The sequence below is a fragment of the Pteropus vampyrus genome, unplaced genomic scaffold (genome assembly GCF_000151845.1).
Source record: "Pteropus vampyrus isolate Shadow unplaced genomic scaffold, Pvam_2.0 Scaffold108, whole genome shotgun sequence".
NCBI lineage: Eukaryota > Metazoa > Chordata > Mammalia > Chiroptera > Pteropodidae > Pteropus > Pteropus vampyrus.
Window position 1 is genome coordinate 3,104,498 of NW_011888889.1, and position 11,128 is coordinate 3,115,625.

Sequence of the window (11,128 nt, forward strand, 5' to 3'; positions counted from 1 at the left end):
GTCTGTCTAATGGAGGTTAGCAGATTCATAATACCCTTTTTCTAACTTTTAAGGAAAGATGTATATGAAGCACTCTTATAATTTATTTAGGGCTCATGTATGGCCCCATCAACATCTCTGTGAATATGTTGTCTTCTTTAAATTAAATATATTTCAAATACAAAGGAAGGAAGAAAGAACATTTATAACAGATAGCTAAAAAATAGTCATGTACACACCACCTAGATTTTAGAGACATTAAAATTTTATCATACTAACTACAAGTATTTTTTAACATATATAATTTTAACTAATACAGTTGAAGCTCTGTTTATGCCTGCCTCCCTTGCTTTTCCAGGGTAAACCATTATCTTGGAATTTATATGTTTTTTTCTATTCATGTTTGTATACATTTATTACAGATGTATGTATACATAAATAACAGATGTTATTGTTTTTTTGTGTTATTTTACATAAATGGCATTATCTCTCATTCTGAGCTTGTTTTTCTTCACAATTTTATGAATTTCAGCTTTGAGTTATAGACCTATTAGAACAGTAAGAACATTAGTGACTATCCAGCCACCACTTATTTTATTAATCTTAGTTTTTAAAATAATAGAGTTATATTAAATTAGAAAAATATTATATATTTGATTTCTGTCTCATATACAGAATTACTGTCAATATGCTTGGATACTTCTTTCCAGTCTTTTTATATAGCAAGTTTTTTTGCATAATTGAAATAAAAAATTTTAATCTTAATATAGTCACTTGATATTATATTATCATCTTTGCCCCCATTTCTACATGATTTTTGACAGTTATGTTTAATGCCTCTAAAACTATCCATCTAATTTATACACTATAACTTATCTCTCTATTCTGAGATATTTCATATATATCTGTTTTAATTCCTCCTTTAAAAGTATGTCTGCAATAAACAAAACAAAAATAACCTCTGAACCTGTTAACCTTTATTGAATTGGTGTTATTTCCTCAGATTAAATTACAAAGTCTTTTATAAAATATTTGCTCTTTTACAGAATTTTATTTTGAGATCTTATGGTCATAGAAATATGAATGAGTAATTAGTATAATAAATATTTTATATATTGTTTTTATTTTATATATGAACTTTAAAAAATATATAGAAATTATCAGTACTATACTCTTCCCTCCAGAACTAGGAAGCAAGAATAGTAAGATTGCCTTTAGAAAGTTAAATTAAATTGAATCAGAGCAAAGATATGTCAAATTACCTAATCTGATTGAATGTATTAGCATATGTTAAAAAAAAAAAGTTAACCAAAGAGCTTACTAGCCAGTACCAGAGGCAAAATCTCACTACTATGTCTCATTGTAAATTAATAAATTAGTTAAATGAATAACTCACTTATTGTGATTTGACTTCCTATGAAGATCGCCCATGGGGAGAAAATGGCCTTGTCAGGCAGATACAAATATTCCATTTTTTGAGGTAATTACATTTCTCCTCATAAATTGAATTGACATTTAGTCCCAAGACTCTGTTTAACATTAGTCTGCTTCTAAGAGATAAATCTTCTAAACCTGTAAAATCAGGTTTTGGAATATGTAAGGCTTCTCATCAGACCTTCCGACTAGACAGTCCTGCCTTCGGGGTGCTCAGCAGATAGCCATGTAGCTTTTTTTCCATAATAAAACTCATGTTTATCTCAGTTAAATCAATCTTTTTCTTCATGATTTCCTTTACTGGTTTCTACCTGTAGAAACTATATTCTCTCTTTATAGAGATTTATAAAATAGTAAATTTTATTTCTCCTATTGTTTGGTATTTTAAGCATTTACCAATTGAATTTACTCAGGTAGGGCAGGTTGCAAATCAAGAAGAGTTCACCATTCTTTATTTTATTCATTCATGTCATAACTCTTTATCAAGTGATCACTAAGTGAAAAATCTACATTCTGTCACATACTGAAAAGATAACTGCAAGGATCTTAGTCTAGTGGAGAACATAGACTAGTCTACAGTGCTTTGGTAGGCCAGTAGTGTTATGGGAGTCGGAAGGGATTGAGGGTGGAGAAATGGGAGGGGTGTGTGTGTGTGTGGGGCGTGTTAAAGTAGCATTCCAGACAGGGACGATGCGCCAGAATTTAAGGAGAGTAAGGCTTCTTTGGGTAATGTAAATAATTATATTACTGAAATAAAAAGACTATGAGTGTAGGAACAGAGAGATTCTTAAAGGGTTAGACTGGAGAAGAAAGCAGAGATAAATCATGGCCTTATGTATTTCAGGGATCACTTGGCAGGATATCCCTAATGAAATCCTCTATTATTCTAGTCTGTTGTATTTTCAGCTATAACAGGAGTTGGCAAGCTTTTTCTGTAATGGGTCATATAGTAAATATTTTTGGTTTACATGCCAGACTGTCTCTGTCACAACTATTTGACTTTGCTGTTTTGGCCTGAAAGTGGTCTTAGACAATATGCAAATAAATGGGTGTGGCTGCATTCCATAAAACTCTTTACATAACAGGCCACAGGCTGGAACTGGCTGGTGGGCTATGCTTTACTCATCGCTGGTATAGAAGAGTTTCTTCAAAATAGTAGATAATCATGTTTGAAAATAACAAAGGTAAAATAAACTCATATCTGAAACCACAGAGTAGGTTTTGTCTGTTTGCAGAAGCTTATTGTAGTTGGTTAAGAACTTTTTGAGGAGGATAAGCAGTAAATAGGAAAGTAATAAAAAAAATTTAATTTATTTTAATGAATATGGTGATTAATATCACAGATAATATATTCATCCAATGCTTTCATTACAAAATGAAAACATCAAAATTTCTAAAACTTGTAAAAATAAATCTTTATATTCATACAACATTTTAAAGAATGCACTATTTCTGCCAACTTTCATAATAACCTCAAAAATACATGAACCTTAAAGGAAAGATATGTATTTTATTCATTTATTCCAGGAACCAACCCAGGAAAATGCCTGGCACCAAGTTGTGTTAAGATGCATTTAACTAAGAGCAAATATCATTTTCTCTTTAACAGTTGAAAAGTTTGGTCTTAGAGAGGTTAAATGTTTTAATAAGGTCACATAAACGACGTCAGAGATAGAACTAAAATCCAGATTAGCTGACTCCTGGATTTTTAATTTCAGTTATACTCTACTCTCACCAATATGAAAAAGAACACAAAGCTAAACATATAGTATAATTAATATCGCAGAAATACACCAAGATTATTAAAATGTCTTTTATGGAATCATCTTATTGTCTTCGTCTGCTCAAAACTCGCCTTCAAGGAAATGACACTTCTCTCACTCCTTGAAATATCAAGTTACTGCAAGAATTACTGTCTTTGGTCCCTGCTGTTTAGTCCATAGGCGGGCTATTAGCCCAAACTGAGCTATAGGAGGACTTCTCTGGGTATTACACAACTGTCACTGAGAAAGAGACAGTAAAATATAAACTTAGGAGTTATTAACAGACATGTTCTATCGTGTGGATTGGGGAACAGAGATATCTAACTTGCAACAGAAGAAAAGAATGAAACAATTTACAGAGAGGCTGTTGGATGAAATTTGTAGAGTCCCGAGCTGATTTGAGTGGGTTTAGCTGTTCTAGATGCCTAAATATAACCTTATCTCTGGGTTCCATAGGGAATCCTATGATCCTTAACATACATTATCGTTTCCAATTTGGTTTGTGTTTCTGTGTTTAGCCACTTACAAAGTAATAACCTATACAGAGAGTCATTCGGTGGCACATAGTCAATGTTTATCTAAGTTTATTTGATTTGAATTTGGAAAAAGTCTACATTAATAAAGTTAAGGGGAGAATTAAGACAGCTACCCAGAAAAAAAAATACATAAAAATTATCTTCTTCTGATATCTTTAAGTGCAAGACAAATATTCCCCAGTGGAAAACATCTGTCTGACTAAATATGTTAGCTTGATACTAGAGAAACCAGAGGCATTATTTACATTGATATAACAAGTTGGCTAAATTCAAAGAAAATTCTGACCTGCAGTCTTATAGAGAAAATGCCATGATTGAGAGTGTTTGAAAAGACAAAATGGACTCTTCTCCATAACCAAAATAGAGTAGTTCAATGAGCCTATTGGTTTGCCTCTTTCCTCTATATTAGTTCAGAGATAGTCGAGGATTAGCAAAGTGTGGTCATATGTCAATAACTGATTTATAATTGAAAAATAGTTAATTGATAGACAACCATAGGTATTTCCAAACATATTTAGCCTTAAAAAAGTCAATAGAGAGTCTTACTCTCCTTTCAAAATCATACAAGAATGGGGAATTTGAAAGAAATCTGCAGCCATTCTCTTTGGAATAAATGTAGCTAAAGGAATACAGAAAAGAATCAGCAGGTGTCTCTGATTAACAGGCCTCCTCCTTTTTTAAATGTGTAATGTGACATTCTAGGTTAGTAGTTCTCAAAGTATGGTTCCTTGACCAACAACTTCAGTATCACCTGGGAACTTGTTAAAGGCACAAACTCTTGACTCCCACTCAAGACATACTGAATCAGAAACTCTGGTTGTGGGGCTAGCAGTCTGTGATTCTAACACATTCTGCTCTGGATTGACTTATATTCGTCCATCCCCTCCTTTCCCCTACCACGTTTGTATGTTGAAGCCGAAACACCAATGTGATGATATTTGGAGGTGGGACTTTAGGAGATAATCAGGTTAAGATGAGGTTGTGAGGATAGGGTTTTATGACAGGATTAGTATCCTTAAGAGAGCAGAGAGCTTGTTCTCTCCTTCCAAAAATCGTTTCCCTTTTTCTCATTCAAAAAAAGAAAGACATTCTGGGACGAAGTCGAGGGGCCTTATAATAAGAAATATCCTGGCTATTTCTAAATAAATGTCACTATTGTTATCTTATTTCTCATGCTAAAAGATAGGATGTTTGGTCATTTATTTTTGTGTTTATAATATTATAAAATATCTTCTCCTCTACCTCCTATATCATTGAAACTCACTAGATAGTGAGTTCCAAATTGTGTTAGTGTGTTAATAATGACTCACTTTCTTATAAAATTTTCTAAATAGTATGAAAAAATCTATATAACATAAGAAAGTGTAGCTGTTGAATTTTAAAGCCATTAGAACATAATCTTTGAAGTGATCTCATATATGTAACTTACAAAAATGTTAAAATAGATTTTACTCTTCAGTTTTGAATAATGCAATGTTTACAATTAAACTCTTTACCAATAGGTGGTGCTAGAAAGTTTAAAATTTAATAGTTGAACTTGCCAAAAAAAAGTGCTGAACTGCTTTTTTAAAAAAGCATTATAAAACTGTGTATATATACATAATTAACCCCTGCTTGTTTTTGTTACAGCTCCATCTAAGACAGTCCGACTTGTTGGTGGTAGTGGCCCCCATGAGGGCAGAGTGGAGATTTTCCATAATGGACAGTGGGGTACAATTTGTGATGACCACTGGGAATTGCGTGGTGGACAGGTCATCTGTAGGAGTTTGGGATACCAAGGTGTTCAAAATGTGCATAAGGGAGCTAATTTTGGACAAGGTAATTTTTTTAATTAATTTTTTTTAAATTAAATGTAGACATTCTCTAATATGTATAATCAAGTTGAGATAGAAACACATAGGATGGGTAGACAAATTCTATGTAGAATTTTTTTAAATGGACTTTCCTAGGAAGTAGAGATGAAAAGAAAGAGATATTAAAAACAAATGATATATGCTCTCAGACAACCTTTAACATTTAAATTTCATTTAGATTCAATTAGCTAATTGAAGAGTACTAACATAGAGGAAAACTGAGTAATTGGTAAAACAGGACAAGTGAACTGCTGCCAAGGCATGAATCCTGGGAAGATCAGTTTCCATAACTGGATCCTGTGGGCATCTGAGCAATTCCATGTGTTCACTCATTCTCTCCTCTGTGAAACTGGAGAGGAGGGTGCCAGCTTCTTCATTTACCTCCCAGTCATGTCCCACAGGAATGAGATATATCCTTGGTCCATGATGGAGTATCTGCCTTCTGAAAGGACTGTGAAAAGCCATGAAAGAGAAAGAAGCAAGTACATGGGCTCTCTGTTCTTATATTACTTAGACCTTCTCCTCCTTTAAGGAAATGTGATGGGAAATAAGGGAAGGGAACGTTTACTTCTCTATTTTAGGTTGATAAAAACATTGATTAATTTTTTTCTGCACACATATGTGTATATTTTCACCTGGATGGTTCAGTAACCTGTTCTATGAATGTGTTTTAAAAAGCTAGAAAATTTGTGGGGACAAAATATTTGAATGTGTACCCATAACATTTTACTCTAATTTTTTTAAATTGGCACCTTAGAATAGGTTTTACATAAAATTAAACATGTACAAATGCTTCAATTCTGAATAACAAAAAGTTTAGAAAAAAGTAGCCATGTATATATTGGAATTTTAAAGTCAGTATTTCCTACTTATTTACCCTACTGTTGAAATCTGATAAATAATTGATTCCTCTAAAGTTGATGTTGACAAAAAAAAAAAAAGAGCGGTTTGACTTTCTTGATTTCATAAGTGTTATTCTAGATAGATATGAGCAAGAGGAAATTGAATGCAAAATTTTAAATATGAGATTATCTAGTAATGCTGCTATTTTATCTAGAGTGATAAAATAGAGGAGTGTGCCAAATCATCATTATTAAAAGACTCTAGCAAGGCAAGATTGACTTCTTAACTTAATAAAAGATATTGTTAGGTAATATTATGTTACAATTTATTGAGTAATAATTATGTGCCAAGCATTGTGCTAAATACCTGAATAGTATTAAAAATAGGTCATAATTCTATCCTTTATTCTTATCTAAATGAATCCACTATATCATATTTAAAGGATAAATTTAAGTGGGAGTCCAGGTTCTAAAGTCTTCAGAGACCAGAAAGATGATGTAATTTCATAAAGAGCCATGAAAAGACAGAAGAGTGGTGATGAGAGTTTCTGTACTTGGGTTAAGCCCCTGACCACTAGTTTTTAATTTGCATCTTAAAAGTTTAAATAGCAGAAACAAAAGAATAGATAATATTCATAATTTGCCACAACCAAATAGATCTTTGAAATTTCCAACTGTTCCATCTCTACTATACCTTCTGAACTTTTTCCCCAGGTTGAAGAATGTGGGACTGAAATCATTCTTGCACCTGTAAAATTTGTCTCCTAAAGTGAAATGGCTATAAATGTCAATAAACTAGGTTTTTTTTTCTTTGCCCCCCAGAAAAGGGAAAAGAAAAAAAAAAAAAACCCAACTCTTGGTTACTAGAGAATCAAATGAATCAATCAATCATTTAGCAAGATTAAGCTGCCAATCTGAGTTTCCATAACATTGTATGGGGAGAGAATCCATTGGGATGATAACTAAGATCCACAGCATGGAAGACCATTTATTTTAAATACATGATTCTATAAAACATTTCCAATGACTGTTAAAATCTATGAGATGGGCAGCTGTAGTTCTAATAGAAGGCATACAATTCTCATCTATGGTGCCATTCCTCACCTGGTAAGTGGCTAAAAATTCTTCAGTTTTAGAAATAGCATGTGATGATCTGAATTCTTAGAATGTCCTTTGTTGACCAAATGAAATATAGTTTGCCAAGTGTCTTAATAACTTAATCAACATGGATAGCTGAACAGCTCAATCCAAAAAGAGAAAATACTCTAAAATACCTTTCACTGAGATCAATTATTTTATAGCTTACATTATCCAAAGAATTGACAACTTTAGCTTTTTATCTTAAAGAAACAAGCCTGGTAGTAGTTTATTAATTTCTTATATCTTGAAGTAAACCTTTAATCTACTACAAAGAGAAAACCAAATTCAGAACAACAGCAGTAGCATAGGTACCTTAATTCAGGGGAAACTAATACGGTTTGGCAAAATATAATCTGTGGTAAGAAAGCGAACAAGGTGTGTCCCCGCTTTATTTCTTCTGTGAACATGAAGACTTGTCATAGATTTCAAAGCTGTTTTTCCATTGAAGTTCCAAACACAGATGGTAAAGACACAGTTGGAGACTATTGTTTTAAGATCGTATTAACTTTAAAGCCTAGTCTCACAAGTAAAATATTCTTTGCCCCACAGCTTTTATTCATTCCTGCTTATCTCTCTAGGTCTAAAGCATTGGTAAAAAGGAAGAAAACAAGTATTTTAAAATGCTGACAAGAGAATGTTACCTATTTAAATAAGTAATGAAACAGTAGAGTTTAGTATCGTGTGAAATTATTTTTTTTGGCTAAATGGAGGCAATTCTCTCAAGTTTTCTTCAGATAACTGATTACTTCTCTAAGATGAGTGTCCATTTTTAGCGAGGCTGTGTATTTATGGTAGTTGGTGATTCTGTATGTTATGCTAGAGTTTTATCATAATAAAACAACAATGCATGTCAGAATTTTGTTTTTCCTTTCACATCTTCAAGGGCCTGCTGAAGTCTAGGTGTTTGAAAACTAAGAAGACAAATCGGAACTTTAGCTCTGATACTTATGTCTCAGAGTTTCAATTTTTTTTTAAATAATACCAAACCAGCAGATTTGTTTTAAATCTTAAATGAGCTGGCATATAAAAAGTGCCCATCACGAAGCCTGTCTCATAACATTGCTTAAGAGCGGCAGAGATCACCGCCAACTGTATAACTACACGTTTCTTTGCCATCCTCTTTGAAAGGTAGAAGAGTCAGATCAGTATCATATTGTACAGTGACAGCAGTGATGTTCCAAGGCTCATAAAGTTGAATGTGATTTTCTATTGCACAGAGAGAGGAGTGACTGAAGTGCACTATGCGGGACATCTGATCATCTCTCCACTGTACCCAAAGTAGACCCAGGTCTTGTCTCAGCTCTCTGTGTAGAGTTCAGTATCTAACAATTGAAGATTGGTTATGGGAATTTTAAAATAATAAAGCTAGACGAACTGGCAGAAATAAGAGTACTGAGGTTATTTGTTCTGAAGAAAAAGAATCTGAGAAATAAATTTCATGATTTGCTTCATTGTGCATTGTATTTAAGAAGCGGGCTTACATTGTAAGTTGATTTTGGATTAGACATGGCAAACAATCTTTTTATGTAAGGCTGTTTAAACTCCTTATTTTCTTACTCTTCCACTTTAAATTTGCAGTTTCGCTTGGGTGGGGGAAGCAATTTTGAATGTAGAATAGAGATAAGAAAGGAAACTTAGAAATATGTGTAGAGGGGTTAGGGAAGAAAGAGATGCATTAAAATTTTAATTATTTGTCTTTTTTTTGGAAAGTGAGAATTAGATTAATACTATATTATACATTATCATTAAAATTGAAACAAGGAGGAAAAATCTGAATTTATTCCCTTGGTATAATTCCCCCATAAATACAATATAATTTTCTAGGCACAGTTCCCCCCCTACCCTCCCCCTCCCTTTTATTTCCTTTCTGGTTTTAAAATGGCAAACCTGGTTTACCAGAGATAATCCTCATTAGCCTTAAGAACAATTAGTTTTGCAGCTGCAAGAAACATGATTTATAGGACTAAAGCTTAAAGCATGTTCCTTTAAATAGTTTCTTTAATTTGGATGCACCTTTTGCATAAAATACAATGTTCTTTCTCTTGAGTAGACAAAAAGGTTAAATTAAGGAAACGCTGAGAGGCATCTGGTGCTTGTCATTGCATGGCTCAGGAAAGAGGGAGTGAGTCACTTCTTTCCCTATGCAGGCTGTCCAATCTCTTGACCCTGTGGTCTCCCTGTATCAAACTTGGATGAGCTTTATCAGACAGCGGTGGTACTCTGGGAATTTGTGCAAGGTATATCTGAGCCTGTATGCTAATGTGGGAAGTAAGAGCTGAACCTGGAGCAGCTATCTCATCTTTATACTGAAGTTTATACTGAAGACCCAAACTTGAAAGCAGAAACTAAAGAAAGTTCTAAACATAAATGTTATCTTTTATTCATTATCCCTTTCACATCTATAATCAGTTTTCTAAGCGGAATTTTTAAAAATATAAGAACAAACTGGAGGAGATCAAAAATATAACTGTACCTCTGCTTTAGTGAATGGAAGTAAAAAACATCTCAAAGATAAATAAAATACATATTTTTTTATGGTCAGAAGTCAAATTCTTACATCTTGCTTCTGGCACATTTTAAAATGTTTAGATGTTGATTACTATAGAAACTAATCTAGAGCCTATAGAGTTTTTAACATATTTGTTTGTTACTCATGGTAACAAAGATATTACTAAATATAAAATAATATTATTTGTCATGTGCTTACTACATGATCTTATTTAGTCCACACAGTGCCTGTGAGAAATAGATATTATAGCCCTAATTTTTCATAGAGAAAGTAAGTAATGCTGTCAGCTGTCACAAAACTAGCCTAAATTTACAGAGCTATTACGTGGGGGGAGGTCTAGATTTTTTGTCTTAATCTGTCTCTTTTCACTGGACAGAATGTCCTAAGTTCTTACTTCTTAAGAGCTTTATGTTTAAAGAGCTTGCTTCTTTAAAATTTTCAAATCACAAAATTTTAAAGGTAAATGGAATCTTAGAGATATTTTGTCATACCCTTTTATTCTGTATATATGATAAAACAGAGAAAATAAGTGGCTTTTTTAGAACTACAAAATTAGAATCCAGATATATAGTCTGTTTACCCATTGTCTATTCTGACTCTCAGTCCATTTTTAACTTTGATTAATTAAAAAAAAAAGTTTTTTATTGAAGGAGAAGCTATTGACAAAGTACTTCCCAGTTAGAAGTCTTAAAAGTGATATAAATTTATATTACCCAGTCATAACTGGATTTGATTAAAATTCATTCGGATATTTTTAACCATTTGTGATTTTCGCTTCCCCATGTATCTATGCAGCACTAATCTCAATTCTCATCATTTTACTATATATATCTGGCTAATGTATAAAAAATCTGATTACCCTTCTTTTTTCATAAAAGTTGTGGGTTAATGAAGATCAGATTAAAAGAAACTCAAATCTCTTAAAGAAATAACAATATCTGTGTTTTTTAAAAGAGATTAAGAAGAAATGATATTGTCTGTCAAACATGTTCTTAAGAATCACGAACCAAGCTCATAAAATTCTAGAAGCAATAGACAACACATTTGTCATTGTTTGCTTCTGGAAACATCA

At 32.7% G+C, this 11,128-nt stretch overlaps 1 protein-coding gene across 1 annotated transcript in view; it reads left to right on the plus strand.

The window, feature by feature from the left end:
- The window catches only part of MSR1 (macrophage scavenger receptor 1), a 71,260-nt gene that overhangs the window by 54,308 nt on the left and 5,824 nt on the right, over positions 1 to 11,128 (plus strand). Inside the window, exon 10 of the mRNA XM_011365272.1 lies at positions 5,342 to 5,530. Coding sequence (XP_011363574.1) covers positions 5,342 to 5,530 — 189 coding nt within the window. The remainder of the gene's footprint in view (positions 1 to 5,341; positions 5,531 to 11,128) is intronic.